This window comes from Caretta caretta, chromosome 10 (genome assembly GCF_965140235.1).
Source record: "Caretta caretta isolate rCarCar2 chromosome 10, rCarCar1.hap1, whole genome shotgun sequence".
NCBI classification, from domain to species: Eukaryota; Metazoa; Chordata; order Testudines; family Cheloniidae; genus Caretta; species Caretta caretta.
The window spans coordinates 7947059-7967493 of NC_134215.1; the positions used below are offsets into that span (position 1 = coordinate 7947059).

At 50.6% G+C, this 20435-nt stretch overlaps 1 protein-coding gene across 2 annotated transcripts; it reads left to right on the forward strand.

Moving 5' to 3' along the window:
* Nucleotides 1-16408: 16408 nt before the first annotated feature.
* Nucleotides 16409-19177, forward strand: RASD1 (ras related dexamethasone induced 1). 2 transcript variants are annotated; one of them, XM_075117581.1, is made up of 2 exons: nt 16409-16786; nt 17940-18360. In XM_075117581.1, the coding sequence occupies exons 1-2, from the start codon at nt 16501-16503 to the stop codon at nt 18221-18223; spliced, it is 570 nt and encodes a 189-aa protein (XP_074973682.1). In that variant the 5' UTR covers nt 16409-16500; the 3' UTR covers nt 18224-18360. The 2 variants fall into 2 exon arrangements, with proteins under 2 accessions (XP_074973682.1, XP_048723579.1); XM_048867622.2 differs by having other exon boundaries at nt 16413-16786; nt 17866-19177.
* The last annotated feature ends 1258 nt before the right edge of the window (nt 19178-20435 follow it).

Sequence of the window (20435 nt, forward strand, 5' to 3'; positions counted from 1 at the left end):
CCTTATTTACTTTCTCCAGTCATGATTTTATAGACCTCTATCATATCCCACCACTTAGTCATCTCTTTTCCAAGCTGAAAAGTCACAGTCTTATTAATCTCTCCTCATACAGAAGCCGGTCCACACCCCTAATAATTTTTGTTGCCCTTTTCCAATGCCAATATCTCTTTTTTTGAGAAGGAGTGACCAGATCTGCACGCAGCATTCAAGATGTGGGTGTACCATGGATTTATAGAGAGGCGGAAGAGGAATGCTAGGGAGTGGCCCTCAAGGAAAGCCAAAGAGCAGTGCGCTGGGCTCATTGCTGTTTTGGGGGAAGGAAGTGGAACTGGGCCATTGCACCAAGCTGTATTTTAGCCTTGCTAACTCTTGTGAGGCATCTGGCAGTGTGATAGGTACAAGAGCAATCAGCAGCGAGGCTGGCCTTGATTAACTCTCCACCTGTCACTGTGGGGCTGAGCTGATAGACCCCACCTGTGCTGCAGGCAGGTGCAGTCCATTGCTCTGAGGAGAGGCTATCCCTCTCACTGAGCCAATCCCTCCAGCCTTCCCTTAATTAACTGCCCTGCCCCTTGACTGTGTGCTGCACACCTGCTGGCTATAAAGAGAGGAGGCTTGGTCCTGCTCTGTCTTTAACTCCATAGAGATGTGCAAGCCAAGGAGGGACTAGGTGGTAAAATGAGGCCTAGTTTGTTACATATAAGAACAGGGAACTCTGTGAGGAGGGACAGTTTGGGGAGGGGGTGAGTGAGAGGAAAAGAAAGAGCCGTGCTGGTCAGCTTAGAGCCCAAGGAGCAGAGCAGGGGCCCTGTGTCCGCACACTGTGGAGGGCTTTGCCTGACACTCGGCAGAGCAAAGGGATTGCCCCGCCTGGGTGCATAATGGCAAATGGGGGAAGGGAGCAGCCAGTGCCTGAGAGGTGGAGACGGAGCCCTGTGGATTGTGGACCCCTTCCCATGATCTGGGGCTTGTGCCGAAGGGGCGGGGGTGGCTGAGCAACCCCCATCAGGATAAAGAGCCTGGAGCTTCCCCAGAGCAGCTGAGGGGACGGTTGCTCCTGTCTTGCTGGGAATACTTGTAGGGCTGGCTCAGGGACATAGCTGGGATGCTGGGTCTGGGTGGGAAAAGGTCCTGAAGGAGAAGGGCCCCTGGACTGTGTGCATAATTAGTCAGCTTCTGGTTACTCATTTACAGGGATGCTAATGATACCTGACAGCTCTGATCTTCTGGCCTATTCAAGACCCAGAGCCAAATCTCACAGCTTGAGACCAGTGCTACCGTTGGGTCAGTTAAAATTGGAGTCTTTGCACTAATCTGTGAAACTTCTTTCCCAGTTGGACAGCCCAAGGGCTAAGTCTGATATCGTAGGAGCCGTGAAACTCCATTGGCTTCAGTGGCATGACTCTGAGCTCACACCAGAGTCAGTGTGGGGAGAATCAGGCCCCTGCTTGCTCAGATTGCTTTGCACGACTAAGATCTTCAAGCCCTCACCTCATCCCACCACTAAAAAAAACCAAACAACCCAACCCCATACCCCACCCAACGTGTAAATGCACTGCTCCTGCCACTCTCCACCATGGCTGTTATTACATTTAACGTTCAGCTTCTTGCCATGATCTTTCCCATCCCCGGCTATACCTGATGTCTTACACCAATTATCCAGTACTTCCCTTCTTGACCTTTAAATATATGGTAGACATTTTGTTTTTTCACCTACAAATCCTGTCTGGAGTCCTTACCATTCCTTCTCTGTATTTTTTTTTTCTTTCGTTGCTTTAGCCATTTGTGGTGTCACCCCCATGCAGCAGTCAGATGGGGAAAGTACGCTGATGCTAGCTACAAAGGACCCGATTCTCCCATCAGTTTCAGCAGAATCTAAGCTTACTTCTCTCCTTTTCGCCCCTTAAATTAGTTACAAATCCTACTGGTTGCAAAGGCTACTATGCTAATATCACCTATTGCCCTGCTGTCTTCCTGAATCTGCCAATGAACTGTCTGAAACACTAGTTCTGAGAGAGCTGAGCTGCCCTATTTGTGTCTTTGGGGGTGTTGACTCTGAAACCTAACATGTCACCTTACCTTTTCATTTTTTCTTTTTTGCTGACCACTTTAAGAGAAATATTCAGCTACTCTAGGCTCGTGGGAGGATCATGGGTTTGTGGGCAGAGTGTGACTAGTGTACACCACCCTGCCCTCCCCCACTCTGACCATCCCCCCCCCCCCCAAGGAAAAGGTTCTTAACTACAGTGCAAAGCCATAGCCATTCTCACTTTAGTTTTGCTTGAAAATACAAACAGATCTGATTATGATTTAAAATCAGAATATTCTAAAAGTTGGGGGGGGGGGCTAGCCCGTTTTAAATCAAATTCCAGTTACTTTGATGATTCCCCATTTTTACATATCAGTCATGCACCAATTTTGTCCAAAAACAGGGACATAAGATTTGTCTGGTTTATGCTAAACATGTCCTGTTTTTTACTACCTCTTCTAATGGCAGTTGGCATTTACTAACATACTCTGCTGTATATTTGGAACTAGTTTTGCCTGCTGTGAATCTGGGTTTTGCAAAAGTCCATGGGTAATTCATAGCCATTGGCTTTACTCCTTTAAAAAAGAAAAGGAGGCTTAAGGTTGTGTTATAACAAAATTCTGATTGGGATCCAAGGTTTGTCTTTTTTTCCAGGCAGGTTATTGCTTAGATTCCATGGGTACCAGCATGGTAAACTCAGGTGTGACTTGGGCGGAATATTCTTTACTACGAAGGCCACAGTGGAAAGACAAAAAACAAAGGCTCCATTTAGAATTTGTGGACAATGTTTGACTTTCAGGGAAGGATTATGAGACTACCCTCGCCATTTCGAAGGAAAGATTTAACTCCTCTCTGATGACCTAGCACAGTGTTTCTGAATTGAAATTACTGGTTTGATGTCATCTCTGTGTCTGGCAGCCTAGTTCTCACTATTAAAACCACCCAGTAGGAGCCAGTAGTTATTTCCTCCATCAGCACGGAAACCTACTTAGAACTAGATTGGATAAAGTGCTAGAAAACAAAACTGGAAGGGAACAATCTTTCAATAACTTGGGGATGGACTAGATGACCTAAAAGACTTGGTGCTTTGGGGTAATACAGCATGTCTGAGAGAATGAAATAGTATTGAATTGCTCCTGGGTGACTGAAAGTCCCAGTCTGGCTACTCACACAATAAGACACGTCTTCCCAAGTCTTTGATCCCACGGTGGGAACTTCCACTTTGTTTTGATTTGAGCAACCAAAGCAGCTGATCATACCACTCAAAGATAAGTGGCATGTGGGCTCCCGTCCCTTCCATGACCTCAAAGGCCAGGACTTAGGGGGATGCTGTGTGGTTGACCTTAAACTGCACGGGAGATATTTGTTTAGTAAGTCTTGGAGAACACCCAGGGTTGGGTTGTATCCAGCAGCCTCAACGCAAGCCTCCCCATTAGAGTTAGTGAGGTTGAGTCTTCTGTCTCTCCCCTACAAGAAACAGCAGGAGAGGAGAGGTGAGCCACGACATTTCATTCCTGGACCGAATGTCCCCAGAGTTCAGGAGGATTGAACGGGCCCAGCTATGTTACAGAGTGACTGTTCAGGGACTGGAGGCACCTGGCCTCTGCTGAGACACTAACCTACAGTTCTTTTGCATCAGGTGACTGTGGCCTAAGCAGGGCACTGCATGTTGTTCTGAAAACCAAAGACAAACCCCCAAGCCCTTCCTAACAGCTCTGGGGCACGTGTGATCAGTTGCTAATGTTTGCTTTGGACCCGCAAGCTGCATTTCGTAGACCGATGGCACTGGGAGGAAGGGCTATCAGGCATTCACCACTTTAAACAAACACTGTTAGCCAGTGCAGCCCTTTGAAGAATAAACATGGGCTGCCAGGTAAATAAACCCTGATCTTCTCATCTGAGCTGGCACGAGTGGAAAATGGTTTAAAAAGAACTAGCATTTACTCTACAGCGCACCGAGTGCTGCTGTACAGTAATAGTATTTGAGAGGCCAGAGGGAAATAAATGCTTCCCGCTGTTTGCCCAGCTCGACTGCATTTCAGCTCCAAGACTCTGCACCAACATTAGCGAATTCATCCTTATAGCTCTCCTAGAAGTCAGGTTGTGGTTCTGAATCTTGGGGAAACTGAGGCACAACAAAGGGACCGATCTTGCCAATGGTCAGACAGTGAGTCCGTGGCAGATGAGCAATGAGGAGTCCCTGAGAGTGACCCGTGTTTCAGTCCACTAGATCATGCTGCTTCCAAGCTAAGGGGGATGCAGCCGTAACAGCTTTATTAAGAGAGGAGGAATCCTCCTGTGTAGGCAAAAGCATTGGAGTGTTCTCTGTGCCAGGAGGGATCAGTTCTGAACAGTTCTACCCACAAACAGGGCAGGGAGTGACAGTGCACTCAACTAAGGAAACACAAGGTAAAGTCCTTATCAGAGATGGGCCCAAACCAAAACCCTGGGTCCTGAGCCGAGCTCGGATCTGAGTTTGCCGCCCGGAAATCCGGGGAGGTTCAGACTGAGATCCAGTTTTTGAATCTGCGAGTCCCAGAGTGCATGGATCTGGGATTCTGGTTCTGCTCATTATGGAGAGATCCAGATCCTGGATCTGCAGTTTTGTTTTGGACCCCTCACTGACCATTCCATTGTCAATGCAACTTCCATTGGCTGACTAATGATCTCCTAACCAGGCCAGTGCCACTTAAGCTCCTTTGTACATAAACCTTTTCCTGGGCCCCAGATCACAACTACAGGGGAAATTTCTTACACAAACACCAATAAAGAAATGTGGATAAAGGAAAGAGGCTCTTGTGAAAACACACCTGCCCACATTATGTGTCTTTCTGCCACCTTTTAAAGTGTTGCACCGGAAGTGCTTTGTGGCCAGGAATCTCAGGCTTGTTTGCTTGTGGGAACTTTCAGAACCTCCTAATTAAAACCCTGGGTTAACCAGCACCTCCTAATCAATGCCAGAGAACACCATTTTCATAGTCTTTCTGATCTATAGGAAACTATCACTCCCACATCTGATTCCAATCAGGCTTGCCATGCTATGCCCTGTTCCTTGATTTCCATCCGTTCTTCCCAGTCCATTAAATCTTCTCATAAGAACTAATATGCCAGCCTGGGAAAATTATTGAAAAAGAGCAATAACTACAGACCATGGATTCCTGGAGACCATTTTCCTGTTGTTCACAGGTGCTGTGGTTGTCGTAGGCTGATTAGCACAATGGGTTCATATTTGAATCCCTATTAAGAAACTAAACGGACAGCAGCAAATTGCTGGGCAGTGATGGGATTTCACCTAGGATATAATCCAGTGCTTCTCAACCTGTTTACCATTGTGGGCCGCATATGCAGCTCTCTATGTGTCATATGGGCTGCAGCCACACGATATAAATAAATTGGTTAGTCTCTAAGGTGCCACAAGTCCTCCTTTCCTTTTTGCGAATGCAGACTAACACGGCTGCTACTCTGAAATCTGACAATATATATACTGCCTGTATGGCCCTGAGGATGTTACATGGGCTGCAGCTGTGTGCTGATTGGCAAGTGGCCTGTGGGTAGAGAACCACTGGTATAATCAGTAATGAAACAGTCAAGTGTGCGTGTCTATTCCTTTTCTCTGCTGGCATAAGAACTGCTCAGTCATGCATCGTCAGCCTTATATTGCTCACAAGTTACTGCAGATTCTGCTTTGGCCAGTGCTTCTGGAGCATGAGGATCTGAATTCCACCTTGATTGTGGCGTGAAGTTCCAAGCCGCCAGGGTAGCGCTGCTGAGCGGTTTGTTGCAGCCATGCGGCCAGCTGTGAGTTACGGGTGGGTCCCGGGTCACAGGACTGCCAGCACAGGTGGTTCCTGGTTGCAGCGCCATGCGCCGGAGTGACCTGCCACACTCAGCAAGAGACTTTCAGAAAGTCCCTGCTGTTCGAAGTGTCCCAAGCGCAGAGGCTGCAGATACGTCAGCTCTACGCACTGTTCTGTGCTAAATATTAGAGGCCACTAAGGATCTCTGCCTGAGACCCTCTTCAGCCATCCCACTCAGCCGAGCGCAGTCAGTACATTATCAGGGAAAGAATCGACGTGACAGGCTTAGCTCCAGCCATTTCGCTTCCCTTTAATTCCCTGAGTCCCCTGTCAAGAACAGGCACTGGTGTAAATCAGGGAGGGAATATCTGGGAGAGGAAGGAAATTCATCTTCAATGTAGCATTCATTGGCACAACATCAGCTGCCTGGATGTTTGCCTCTTGCCGATGAATTTCACGGGGGTCAGAGGGTTGGTAACAACACTGAGACGCAGTTAACTACAGGCAGTGATATTGTTTTGTGACTGTAAGTAAACAGCAAAAGTTGGGAACCTCAGCTGCTTTGGAGGGAATTCTCCCCACGACACGATAATCCCATTATGCTAAGGTGTCTGCCAGGCCACTCCACAGACTGCAAGAATTGTACAGGCGTACTTGAATTACTCCTAACTAGCCAGCACAGGCGTTGGGCTCGTGGAAGTCTAAGGGCCGTCACCCCAACCTACCTTGATGTCATAAGGGACCTACGAAAAGAGGACATTTTCAGAAAGAAAACTGACCCTCTGCCTTCCCTCCGTGGTACAGTTCCATCGGCTTTGCATTGGAGCAAAGGGGCCATTAGTACCAGCTGTGTTATTACAAGGTGACGCCCCCCTGTGAGAAGCTCAGCTGGGTGAAGAAAATGCGGCCAGTCACCCAGTCCAGTCCAGGCCAACCCACGGATGTGCGACGTGCCCTATTACCCTATCACAATTGGATGGTCTCGGTGGGGCACGGCAGACTCGGTCTGATGGCAGCCCAAGAGTGGGAAGGACCAGATTGTTCCCCTCATATCCCCTGTTCTTGTTCTCTGTACCCTCCAGAGAATCAGCTGGTTGCCTGGAAGGCACCTGATAAACCCCAGAATCACCCCAGCTTGAACGGAAAGTTCCGTTTGAGTAACCAAATCCACAGCCCCATTTGCTTTGATCTCACCAGCCAAGCTAAGTAGGGACAGGCTAGGTCAGTACTTGAATGGGAAGTGCCCTGCTCCACCCCACAACCCTGCCTTGTGTTCTGTCTTTGCTCCAAACGTTACCTCCTCAGCTATCTCTAGGCAGTCGGGGCCGAAGCGAAGGACGTGGGGCAGACAAGTGACATGTCTAAGTCTGTAATATAGTCTTCCAAGAGCCTGGCCTGTCTTGTAGTGGTCCGGTTGATGCTCCCTAGTATGCTACATCTGCCCTTTGAAGGGCTTTGTTTCCAAGATGTTCTATTGGTAGCAGCTGATATTTCCGCAGGAACCTGCTTGAATCCTGCAGTGACTTGGCAGCTGGCTCCCTGCTCTCCATGTCCTATATTTCAGGGAGGGCTGTGCTTTGCTTAGGGTGTCTCTGGTTACAGGTGACATTTTCTCCCTAATCCCAGGTAGGCTGCCATGCTTTCAAAGCAAACAGAAGGTACGTTTCCGGGTACAGCTCTGGTACATGTTAATGCCTCTCTCCCCGCTGGCAGACGGACACTGAGCCATTCTTCTAATCACTGCAGCACAATAGCGAATGCTATTTCTAAACAATCGGTCCTTCATAACCACTGTCCCAGCAGTCTAACTAGATGAGGCTCATGTGAACTGGTTTCACTCAGTACACAGCTTATAACCAGGTAGGTATAAAGCCTCTGGGTATGGGAGACAGAACAAATTAAGGTACATTGCATCTGCTATCCATGTGCCATGCAAACAGCTGTGTTGTTGCTTCTCTATGACTTTAATACCAGCCTGTGGCCCATGTTGCTGAGCTCTCCTGCACCACCTGGCCTCTGTACCTTCAATTTCATGGGACAGGGCCGTGAGTGACAATGCCGTGCACGAGCAGATTCCTAGGGCACGGTAACATACTGGGGAAAGTACTAAGTGCATCTGAGCCTTGTCTACGCTAGAGCTCCCAGCAGCTGGCCTTGCACCCTTTGGGAGTCCCAGTTCCGAGAAGGCCTGGGGCAGTCAGAGAATTAGATACGTTCATGGCAAAGGTCCATCAATAGCTATTGCCAAGATGGTCAAACGATGCACCCCCATGCTCGGGGGGACTCTGAATCTCTGACTGCCAAGAGGGGAAGACAGGAGTGGATCTCTCCAGAACTGCCATGTTCTGCACACTCCCCCTGAAGTGCTGGGAGTGGCCACTGTCAGAGACAGGATGCTGGGCTAGATGGACCACTGGGCTGACCCAGTGTGGCCGTTCTTATATTCCAGCATCAAAGAGCTTTAATGTTCAGTCTGTTATGGAACCAGCTGCTGCCCCACACTGTACTACCCGGTGTCCCTTCAATATTCCAGCCTCCTCCAAGGGCCACCACTTGCAAACCAACAGTGGTGAGTCACACTGCGTGCGTCTCATTTGCGCCAATCTCGCCCGCACTCCTGAAAAACTCTTCAGTCAACAGAGGCTCAACACCCAGGACACGTGGGCCGCGTGTTTCCTCCCAATACACACGGTAGGGAGGCAGCGCTGATAAACAGGGGCTGGGGAGGAGGATGCCAGACGATTATCAGCTGTCCCTTCCCAGCTAAGAAGATGAGGGCCAAAGGAAAAATCCACCGCCTTACACGAAGGCCATTACACCCATGTGCTAAGCACCCAGGAGGGCTCCTCCTACTTGCCAGTGTTTCTGGAGGACTGATGATTAGAGTGAGGAAATAATTGATTTTTCCATTTGGGGGCCAAACGGGAAAAAGAAAATCGCTTCGTTTCGAGCCAAAACTGACATTTTTTCCTGCCAAAACAAAATGGAAAAAAAAAATTTCATTTGGGTCAAACAAAAGGTTTCAAACGTCGATTCGAATCAACATTTGCTAAGTGAAATCGTGAAGCGTTTTGGTTTGAAAATGGCTGAATGAGAGATTTCAATGTTTCCAGGTTCATTTTTCCAGGTTTTTTGTTTTTGTTTTGGAGGGGGGGAGTTATGGCTAAAACTATTGGCTACATTTAACCCAAATTCAAGAATAGTTTCACTGCCCCCAAACAATTATTTGGGGGCAAATTCACCAGAAAAATCCAGCAAACTCTGCTGCTGCTGGTAGAGGTCAATTTTTGTTAAGACTTACACAGCAAGAAGAGGTAGATCTCGCCCCATCTCCCTGGCTCCGTCACAACTCCCAGCCTCTGCAGTATCCCTCCCGGCCACAGGGTAGCGTGACCAGATAGCAAGTGTGAAAAATTGGGACACTTTTTTTTCCGGGGGTGGGATAGTTGCACATATAGGACAAAGCCCCTAATATTGGGACCTCTGGTCACCCTAGGCAACGGGTAGAGCAGAGGTGGGCAAACTACGGCCCGCGGGCCCATCCTGCCCGGCCCCTGAGCTCCCGGTCGGGGCCCTCCCCCTCAGCCTCAGTGCGCTGCCAGCACTCTGGCCCGCCTCTCCTGCCGGGCAGCGCGGGTGGCATGGCTGGCTCCGGCCAGGCGGCGGGGCTGCAAGCTCCTGCTGCTCTGAGCAGCATGGTAAGGGGGCGGGCGGTTGGATAAGGGGCAGGGGATCCCGGGGGGCAGAGAGGAGGGGGCAGTTGGATGGGGCGGAGGTTCTAGAGGGGGCAGTCAGGGGACGGAGAACAGGGGGCGTTGGAGAGGCGTGGGAGTCCCGGGGGTCCTGTCTGGGGGGGGTGGGAGTGTGGATAGGGGTCGGGGCAGTCAGGGGACAGGGAGCGGGGGGGTTGGATAGGGGGTGGGGTCCTGGGGGACGGGGCAGTCAGGGGACAAGGACCAGCGGGGGTTGGATGGGTCGGGGGTTTTGAGGGGGGCAGTCAGGGAGTGGGAAGTGGGAGGGGGCAGATAGGGGACTTGGGCCAGGCTGTTTGGGGAGGCACAGCCTTCCATACCCGGCCCTCCACACAGTTTCTCAGTTTCTCATTTCCCTCGGGCCAAAAAGTTTGCCTACCCCTGAGCTAGAAGAACGGCCCAAAGGAGGAAATGAGGTGCAAAGTCTTGCCTCCACGTGCAATCAGGCAGGGGATGACCTCCATCGGCTGCCGAACATGCGGACGCTTTGTGCAAGCTGTGGATTGCTGGCAACATGCACGGCTTGCAAGAGGCCTATCCATGAAATTGTGATGGGGAATTCAAAATGTAACAGGACCTTATCGGAGGTGGAAGGGAGTTTTGTGGAAGAAGATATGAATTGCCTTGGAAGGCTATTGGAAGGGATGCTACATGTCCAATGCTCTCTTCCTAGCCACCTTTCTAGCAGACAACTTTATCTTTACAATACTGTGACTGTACTAGTGTAAAGACAGTGCACTTCTGCTTTTGATATCACGCTGAAGCTTCTTTGCAGAGTGATTGTGCATCCTTCTCCACCCATGGTATCTTCCAAAGTACTTCCACTGTGGCTGCCATAGGCCTTCCTTGCCTAGCCTTGTGTTCTTCAAGGCTCTTTGATTATATCATAATGTAGCTCCTTGCATCAAAGAAAGGACTATCCCTCACTGTGACCCACCAAAGAGCAAAGGGCCCCACAGTCAGTAGAGGAAGGGCCTAGAAAGAAAACAGCATTTCCATGTCTGAGCGGTCTAAGATGGGTTTGAGTTTCTGGAGTAGGCTAATTCTTTGCTGGGAGGAAATACAATGGACCCAGACTGCATGGAACCTGGAGGGGGAGGCATGAATTGCAGTAGGGAAGAGTTTGGAGGAGACGTCAGGAAGTCAGTCTGAGTACACGTGGCTGGAATGTTAAGCAGCAGCTGGAACAGCTTTGCAAGTAGTTGCCAATGAAGAGCCAAGCCCAACCTGTGACACCTTGTCTTGAACGTGCCAAAGTGGAGAATCAACCTCTTTTCTGTTCTTATTTGCAGTGGCCCTGCCCCCTCCTCCGCAAACAAAAAGCCCAGCAAAATTACAATATCTTGGGAATAAATGCAGTATGTCTGGAGACAATGTCATGCCATGGGTCTGATCCAAAGCCCGTTGAAAGAGTCTCATTGTCTTCAATTTGCATTGGCTCAAGAGCTGTTTTCAAGATGATTAATTAGTGATTTCCCTGCTTTGATGACTCAAGAAATTAGGGAATTTAGAGATGTCTCAGGCTTTCAGGGTGGTTCTGTACCAAATCCCAAGTATTGGAAAAAACAGAGATACGCAGACAATCATTGCCAGAGAAACGGGCAAAAACCCCCACAATCCACTAATGAACTACTTAGGGTTCTGTATTGCATTCCAGCTGGGAGAGATGATATGCTGCAAACTACGTACAGCTGTGGAAAAGTCTTAGAGGTGATTTAATAAAATGAGGCAGGCTAATAATATATGGAATTAATAGAACCAGTGGATGTTGCATCTTGATTTAATCAGACGCTTTCCCCCAATGGATTTATCTGTGGTGCCACTTGGGCACTTTTCCTGTGGGAAAGAGGAGGCGCATGGGTGGGGACAGGGGAATGAAATGTACAGCAACCCCTCCCATGGATTTATAGAGCCCTTCCAGTGTCCAGCTTTTGACAGAGATGACCCGTAACGCCCGCCAGTGCAGGGCGGGGTGCAGAGTGAGGGCAGCGGCTTCAGCAGATTTCACTGAGCATGCTCACTCCATGTTAGCCTGTGCAGTACAAGCCAAGCAACGAATCATGCTCCCCACATGCTCCCCTCCCTCCCCGTGCCCCCCCCCCCCCATGCATTGCTGCTGGCTTTTGATGACCAGTTACTGCTCCTGGGAAACACCATTGTGTTATTAATGATTATTATTTAGTATTCATATTGTAATAGCGGGTGGGGCCTCAATCACGGACCCCCAGGTGCTCCACAAATGCAGACCCAAAAGACAGCCCCTGCCCTGAGCAATTCACCCGCTCCCCGCCAGGGAGACGCACAGCCCTGTCGCCGTCCCCGGCCCAGAGAAAGGACAGACGGGCAGAAAGTTGGGAAAGTTTCTGGAACGCAAGTGACAGCAGCAACGGCCTTGGGGAGAAGAGCAGAAGGAAGAAAGAGAGAGCTCTCCCGTTAAGAGGGCTCTGTGGGGCCATAGCTCATCACTGGCTCCACGCTGACGTCAAAAGATTGGCGAGAAAAAGCCCAGTGTAATATTTACCAATTGCTTTCCAAGCCCCCTCTGTTCCAGCAGGGCGAGATGTTATTACAGCGCTTTGGACGGAGCATAGCAGAGGGCCCTTAGTCAAGAGAGATGAAAAAAACCCTATGACACAATGCATGTGCGGCTCTTTATTAAGCTAAGTGAAGAGGGATAATAGAATCAATGCACTCCTGGTAACTGTATGCTCTGATGAAAGGAGCGCCTTTTAGAGAGTCGTGGTGAGTCAGCAACACAGCCCCAGTGGGGAGACATCAGGAATGAAGTCCCTCCCGTTTGGGGTTGTCTCTAGAGGCTACAGCAAGGGACTGGAAATCCGGACTCCGGGGTTCTGCTCCCAGCTCTGGGAGGACGTTCCATGGACTGGTATGGTCAGAGCAAGCAGACTGGGAGCCAGGGTTCCGTTCCCAGCTCGAGGGGAGTTTGATCTAGTGGTTAGACCAAAGAGGGACTGGGAGTCAGGACTCCTGGGTTCTGTATGTGTCCTGTCATTGATGCTCATGTGTGATCTTAGGCAAATTGCATAAGCCCATTTGTTCCCCCATCCACCCATCTGTAAAATGTGCAAAAGACACAATACTATCCTCCCCGTGCGGCATGAGCCCAAGCAGAGCCAAACTGGATAGCTGTGTAATAACAGCCATGAGATGCTGATCAGTGTTACCGTCTGCCAGCAAGGGGCTGTGTGTCTTAGATCCAAAGACAATCATGAACCTTGTTAAACCCAATGGCGGTGTCACATGCTCGCTGTCTGACCACCCTATGTTCATCTGACATGTGTGTTTGTAGGGACTCAGCAAGCTCACAGCTACCACCCCCAACCCCCATGATCGAATTCTGCTTTGAACACTGTTTAAGCTTCATGAACTCCCACCAACTTTTGATTCCGCAGGGTAGAAATCTCACAAAATCATCTCTACACCTGCACTTTCTGCTGCCTTGGGTCCTGCGAGAATGGCTGCTCCACCATCTTGGTGTGTGTGCAGCCAACCGTGGATGGGAAAACAGGGTCGCCGGAAAACAGTTGAGCCTGGCACTGTACCCTGAAAAACAACACAGTTGGGATTTGTCTGACCAGAAAGGCCAGTGGGTCAGATGGCCCTGCATTGAGAGCTCCCTGGCCCTGAATGGTTCCACCTGGGCATGGTTAGCAGACATTACCTAGGTGTCCTCAGTCATTTCAGTCATAGGACAGGGCATCTCAACTAGCTGCGGACTCATGGAGGGCCTCAAGAGGTCATCTAGTCCACCCGCCCTGCACTGAGATGGCTTAAATATAGTGAGACCATCCCTGACAGGTGTTTGTCTAACCTGTTCTTAAAACCGTCCAGTGATGTGGATTCCGCAACCGCCCTGGGTCACCTGTTCCAGCCTTAGCGTTAGAACGTTTTTCCGAATAGCTCACTTAAATCTCCCTTGCTGCAGATTAAGCCCATTACTTCTTGCTCTACCTTCAGCCAATACAGAGAATAATTGATCACCGTCCTCTTTATAAAAACCCTTTACATCTTGGAAGTCTGTTATCATCAGCCTTCTCATCTCTAGACTGAACTCGCCCAATTCTTTCCTTGTAGGTCATGTTGTCTAAACCTCTTATTGTTTTTGTTGCTCTCCTCTGGACTCTCTCCAGTTTGGTCACATCCTGCTTGCAGCTTGCATCCGAATGAAAAACCCAAGCTCATTCCTGATCCTAGCTGGAATTGTCCAGATTTCCGTGCACCTGGTTTTGCTGTTCAGCATGTGTCGATGGCATGGAGCTGCCTCTGGATGAAGAACACGCTGCCTTTCCTATCACCAGGGAGCCTCACAAAGGGAGCAAATGGATTTTCCACATACTGAGAAGAGCCAACTTGAGAGGAGGCTTTGAACAAGCTATTTTTACTCCCTCTGGACATGATTATTAAGTGTGTGGTTAGCAATAAATTCTGATGGAGATGTTCGATTTGTCTAGCCGAGAGGAACAAGCACTTCCTAACTCCCTTGCTGTTTTCAGTCAACCACTTCTATTAAGTGATCTTTGTTATTCTGGGGATTGATCAACTTGTGCTTTAGGACTGTCTAATAAACCTCCTGACCTCGCACTCTCATTTATAGAGCAATAACATTCCCATTTTGGGAATCATATGCTCTGCCTAAAATCCCCCTTGCGGCTTCAACTGGCTATGATGTTTCCCAACAACTGGGTTTCTGTGGGCTGTTTAAATGGCTGCTGCATTCCACCCCAGAGGCAGCTGCATTTTATAGCTGTAGAGATGGCCAGTGTTTACATTCGCTTCTGGATTAGGATTCGGCTAGAGTCCAGATTTACGGCCAAAGTGGATTAGGTTCAATGGCATCAGATTTTCATGAGCTGTTCTTGTGAAACATCCATCATCTTAAATCTTACAAGGCCAAATATTTGGGGGAGGGGAGGATTTCTCTCCAGCCACATCTGAAAATAAACCCTTCCAATACAGGGTCTGCTCTACAATAAAAGCCACATGGCATTTTAATCCAAGACAGCTCATCTCCGTGCCCCAGCTATGGTGATCCTGGCCTGCACCATAGCGGCAAAACACCCATAAGGCACCAGTTCAACAAGGGTCATACATTCCCATGGGGTACCAATGGGGTACTTAAGCAAGCAAGTAGGTTCTATCTCTTTCTCCTCTGTCTTGTCTGTTTAGATTATAAACTCACCTGGCAATGAATGTGGCTCACTTTCTGAGCGGCTTGTAGTTCCATCCTGGCCTAGGGAAACTTTGTTTCAAGCACTTTTTCATTTCCTGCTAACGCTGTCTTTTGGCAACTGATGCAACGAATTGTCTGCAGTCACCTGCGTGGATGACTGAGTTTGTGGGGATCCATCTGCTCACCTCACAGCTGTTTTCTCAGGTGCGTTTTGACCTGTGCACCCTTAATAAAATCCAACATAGCGCTCAGGAAAAGGGACAAGCAAACCGCACCCTCTGCTGTCCTCTAGCGGAGACACTCCGGATTACAAGGCACTTCAGTTTGGCCACATTCTGATCTCGGAATCTCTTCTTTTAGGGGTTTGTTTTTCGAGGCATCATTGTTGTCTTAGCATATTTTAAATTTTTTTTTTAATGGTCAGAATAACAGCCCTGCGGCAGCAGGCCATAAATACCAGCCCACGAGGCCTAATGCGCCAGCGGAGTGGCCCCTTCTCGTTTGTTGATGCTTGTCGCAGACAAGGGGGGGGCTTTTGGGCTGCGAAAAGCAGCAGGCAAGAAGAAGAGCCGGACTCCAACAGGGCACCGCCAGAGCTTCCACCAGCCAGCACCAGGAGGATTGGAAAGTGTCCTGGGCGCGCACCCGCAAAGCCGGTTCTATGAGCCCTCTTACCCGCAAACTGTTTATTCCCAGGGGGGGGGGGGTACACAGGAACTGAAACCTCAGCGGGAAACCAAAGGAACTCGAGCCCCCATCCCCCCACAGCCTGGATAGCAACTTGGGGCTACACTGAAACGGGGAAATCGCGGTGGGGAGCGGGGGGGAATAAATGGCAATCATCATAATAGCTAGGACCCGTCCGGGCGCCCGCCGGGCTCTGTGTGTGGGGCGTGGGAGGCTAACTTTGGTACCTAGAGAAAGGGGTGGGGGGGAAATAGACGAGGCCAAATCAGTCGCTCTTCAGTGTAAGTGACAAAGGGATGAATCAGACACTAGATCCGCGTGTGCGTGAACAAGTCAACGTCTCCCGCTCAATCGACGGCCTCTTTTCAACCACTGTGATCGGGAAATCTTCCCCCCGTTCCCCGGGCTGCCCTGCTCACAAAGCCTGGCCAGGCACCGTTGTATGTAATTGACCGACAATATCCATCGATTCTTCCCGCTTCTCCCCCCCGCCCCGCACCGGGGCGCCCCTTCTTCCCGCAGGCAGCCCCCTTCCCTGCCCGGGAGCGCTCTGGGCTGAAACGAACCAGCCCGGAGCTGGATGGCTTCTGGCGTAGCTGGGGCGGGGATCGTGTAGCCAAGAGGAGGGTGGCACCGAATCCAGCTGAGAGGGTGGCACCGAATCCAGCTGGGAGGGGTAGGGTGGGGGGGGGCTAATTGCAAAGTGCCCAGGACCATTGCACGACGCCCCGTCTCCTCCAGGGGGGGGGGGGGGGGCTCTGCAGCCCCGGGGACCGGGCTCCAGCAATGCAGCAGGATGGTGGTCCTCCCCCTCCCCCCGGGTCCCCAGCGCAGGCAGAGACAGGCGGCCGTGCGCCAAGCCGCGCCCCCGGCCAGCCAGCTGCAAGCCGCCTCCCCGGTCTGTGACGCCGCCGAGGGGCGGGCGCGCCCGGCGCTGTATAAAGCCAGCGGCGCCCGGGGGCCGCTCACAGCGGACTCGCGGGCTGCTCGAGGAGGCGGGCGTCCCGCGGCCAGCAGTTCCCCAGACCCCCGCCGCCCGCTCCCATGAGACCCGCCGCCATGATCAAGAAGCTGTGCCAGAGCGAGTCCGAGCTGAGCATCCCGGCCAAGAACTGCTACCGCATGGTGGTGCTGGGCTCCTCCAAGGTGGGCAAGACGGCCATCGTCTCCCGCTTCCTGACGGGCCGCTTCGAGGAGCAGTACACGCCCACCATCGAGGACTTCCACCGCAAGTTCTACAGCATCCGCGGCGAGGTCTATCAGCTGGACATCCTGGACACGTCGGGCAACCACCCCTTCCCCGCCATGCGGCGCCTCTCCATCCTGACAGGTACGGGGGGCCGGTCCCACCTCCCAGGGCTGGGGCCGGGGGGAGGCTGCAGCGTCCCTCTGGGTAGGGAAGGGAGCTGCTGGGGGGGGGGAAGTCCCAGCAGGGAATGCTCCTTGTGCCAGGGGACACTCCGCTCTCTGCCTGCAACGTCTCCGGCTCCCTCGGGGAAGATTTTGTGAGTGCCAAGGCGCTCGTGGTGCCGGGCGGGATCGAACCTGGCACCGCTGGAGCTTAGTGCAAGAGCCTCTACCCCATGAGCCAAAAGCCAGCGGCCCGTTAGCTAAGGCTGTAGAGCAGACTCGTTAATCTCTGGCTCTCAAAGTGGTCTTGGTGTCACTTTGGACACAACACCACGCCTGGAAGGTGTGTGGGTTACACTAGGAAAGTGAACCAAGCAAGGGCCGGGCGGGTGTGTTTACCCAACACCCATGCAGGGGGGCTGGAACAATTTGTCTAGTGGGGGTGCTGAAAGCCATTGAACCAAACTGTAAACCCTGTACAGGATGGAAACCACTTCAAGCCAGGAAGTGCGGCAGCCCCCCTACTTCCAGTACCTATGCCCCCAACTGTCCGGGGTGGCTTGGATGGGGTGTGTGAGCCGCTCACACACAGCACACCTTGCAATGTAAATCTGAAAGCGCAGCAAAGCCTGGAGCTCGCTGGCTGCTTCTCTCCGCAGCTGCACCCTCACAAGCGAGCTAAGCCCCTCCACAGAGGCTGGCATTTGCATGCAAGCTCAGCAAACTGCCTAGGGAAATAAAGTTTGCTAACTCCCTGCACCAGGCGAAGGTGGGAGCAAATAGGGAAATGCAGAGCACTGCTTCTGGTTCGTGCCAGGGCTAATTAGGGGCTGTCCATAAATTACCGAAGGCATATTTTGGTGGTCTTGTTTTTCAAGAAGACCCCCCCGCAACCCGTAACCCTGAAACAAACACACAATTCCATCCTGCAGTGCGGTAGTTTATGGTCAGCCCTTAGGGCAGTGCTGAGGTTGGGTGAGCTGATTGGGGACAGGGCGCTATCTCCATCCAGGACCAGGTCCTAACGTGCCCCCTCTCTGTGCCCCCTCTCTCCTGCAGGAGATGTCTTCATCTTGGTGTTCAGCTTGGACAACCGGGACTCCTTTGAGGAGGTGCAGCGGCTGAAGCAGCAGATCCTGGAGACCAAGTCTTGCCTGAAGAACAAGACCAAGGAGAACATGGAGGTGCCCCTGGTCATCTGTGGCAACAAGGGGGACCGAGACTTCTACCGGGAGGTAGCGCCCCGGGAGATCGAGCAGCTGGTCGGGGCAGACCCTCAGAAATGTGCCTATTTCGAGATCTCCGCCAAGAAGAACAGCAGCCTGGACCAGATGTTCCAAGCACTCTTTGCCATGGCCAAGCTGCCCAGCGAGATGAGCCCGGACCTGCACCGCAAGATCTCGGTGCAGTACTGTGACATGCTGCACAAGAAGGCGCTCAAGGGCAAGAAGCTGCTGAAGGAAGGGGCCGAGGGCAGCAGCAGCAGGGAAGCCTATGGCATCGTGGCCCCCTTTGCCCGCCGGCCCAGCGTGCACAGTGACCTCATGTACATCCGGGAGAAGGCCATCGGCGGCGGGCAAGCCAAGGACAAGGAGCGCTGTGTGATCAGCTAGGAGCATCCTGCCGCCCCACTCCTCCCCTCCCCAAAAAGGGAGGGAGATACATGGGGGGGAAGCTTGTTTCATAATAAACTCTGGCTGCCCAGGGGTGGTATGTGCCCTGGCCAGGGTGGCATCTGCCCAGGGGGCAGGTTACCTCCCACCTCCAGCCCAAGGGGATGATTTGCATCTGCTGTCCTCTGCACCCACTTCTGGGGTGCAATGGGGGGCTGCTGATGATGCTGGGGACACCCTCCCCCCCCAATGATGAGAGACTGAGGACTTTGAGCACAGATGAGGAGCCTGGTAGTGGAAAGACATTGACTCTAAGGCACCTCCCCACCTTTGCCAGCATAGGCCAGTGCACTGCCTTACAGAAGAGACTTGGGGTGGGAAGATATGGTTTGGACTTGAGAAACCAGCCAACACTGAGCTCTGGAAAGGGGCTTTGTGTGTGTACATTTCTCTGAGCCAGGAGAGCTGCAGGAGGACACTTCCCGCTGTCGCAATCATCTGGCAGGCCCCTCCACTGGCCTCTCTTACAGAAGCAGAGATGGGTGTGTGTCAAAACCTGACTTTTGTTTACATTTGTCTTGCCTGATTTGGAGGGGAAAAAAAGCTTTTTTTTTTGTTTTTGTTTTTTTTAAATAGGCACTTTATGTAGGGTAGTGTGTGTCCTGGACATGAACAAAATCGTATGCAAGTGTTTTCTACGCTCCATGTTTTAAGTTTACTATTTTTTTCTACAAAAATAAAACCCTTTTTTAAATTAATCTGTTCCAGGTTTGTCTTTGATTCCTCATGGTGTTTCTCAGCATTTTCAAAGCCTCCCCCTATGTGGTATGGAACATCTATATTGAAGCTGAGCAACTGTGTTTACTTATGATAGCCCCCTCCAATCAAAACCTTCCCTCTACTTACTTCCCTTCATCCCCAGTGCAAAGGTTCCCGTTACTGAAAGTGCATGACAAGATTTATTTCAACACAACAAAGTAATTCGGGGGAGAGGTCACATGAACTGTGCTGCCAAAACAGAGCACTGATTGGGCTAAAACTTTTTCTGATTACAAAAAGAAAAGGAGTACTTGTGGCACCTTAGAGACTAACCAATTTATTTGAGCATAAATTGCTCAAATAAATAAATAAATAAAAGCATAAATTGGTTAGTCTCTAAGGTGCCACAAGTTCTCCTTTTCTTTTTGCGAATACAGACTAACACGGCTGTTACTCTGAAACCTGTCATTTTTCTAATTACGGAACCTTGCATTGAACCATAGGGTGACATCTAGAGGGCAGATGGAAAAGTGAAATATTTCCACTCCTAGCCTATAAGTGCATGTGATCATAAATACTAGTAGGACATCTGTCATAGGAAATGTGGGTAAAATGAGATGTGACACAACTTCATAATCAATTAAAATCGCTCCTAGGACCAGGCACTACGGTAATAGAAGTAACAATCTCCTGCCCTGTTTTTTCGCACTTGAAACACACATGCAATTCTATCATAAAAGGCTTTTTACGAATAGTAACCTGCACTCAAATCAGAGAGACCTTTTTCCCTTTGCAACACACCTAAAGGAAACATTCCACTTAAAAAGGCCCCATACTTGCATTTGAAAGAACTACTGTTCCAAATAGCCAAGACTGCCAGAACTGAAAGAAAATGGGGAAGGAATAAATTCTCATTTTTTTCTAGTTTGCTTACTTGGTGATTTTGAAAACACGTTAGGACTGGTTTCTCAGGGCTGCTGGATACCACCAACTTCCACTGATCTCAATTGCTCAGATCCTCTGGAAAAATTAGGCCTTTTGTGTTTAGCCAGTCTCCTTGTTTCACTAGTCAGTTCCCTCTGTTATTTCCCTTGCCCCCTACCCCAGCAATCGAGGCCAGAAATATATCTTTAATTTAAAGATAAGGAAAATGTGCTTCTGAAACAGCTTTTAGTACATTTAAAAAAACCCAAACCAACCTGACTGGATTTTAAGTTGAAGGGGTGACTTTCACCTGCAATTGCACATTTCTCTGAG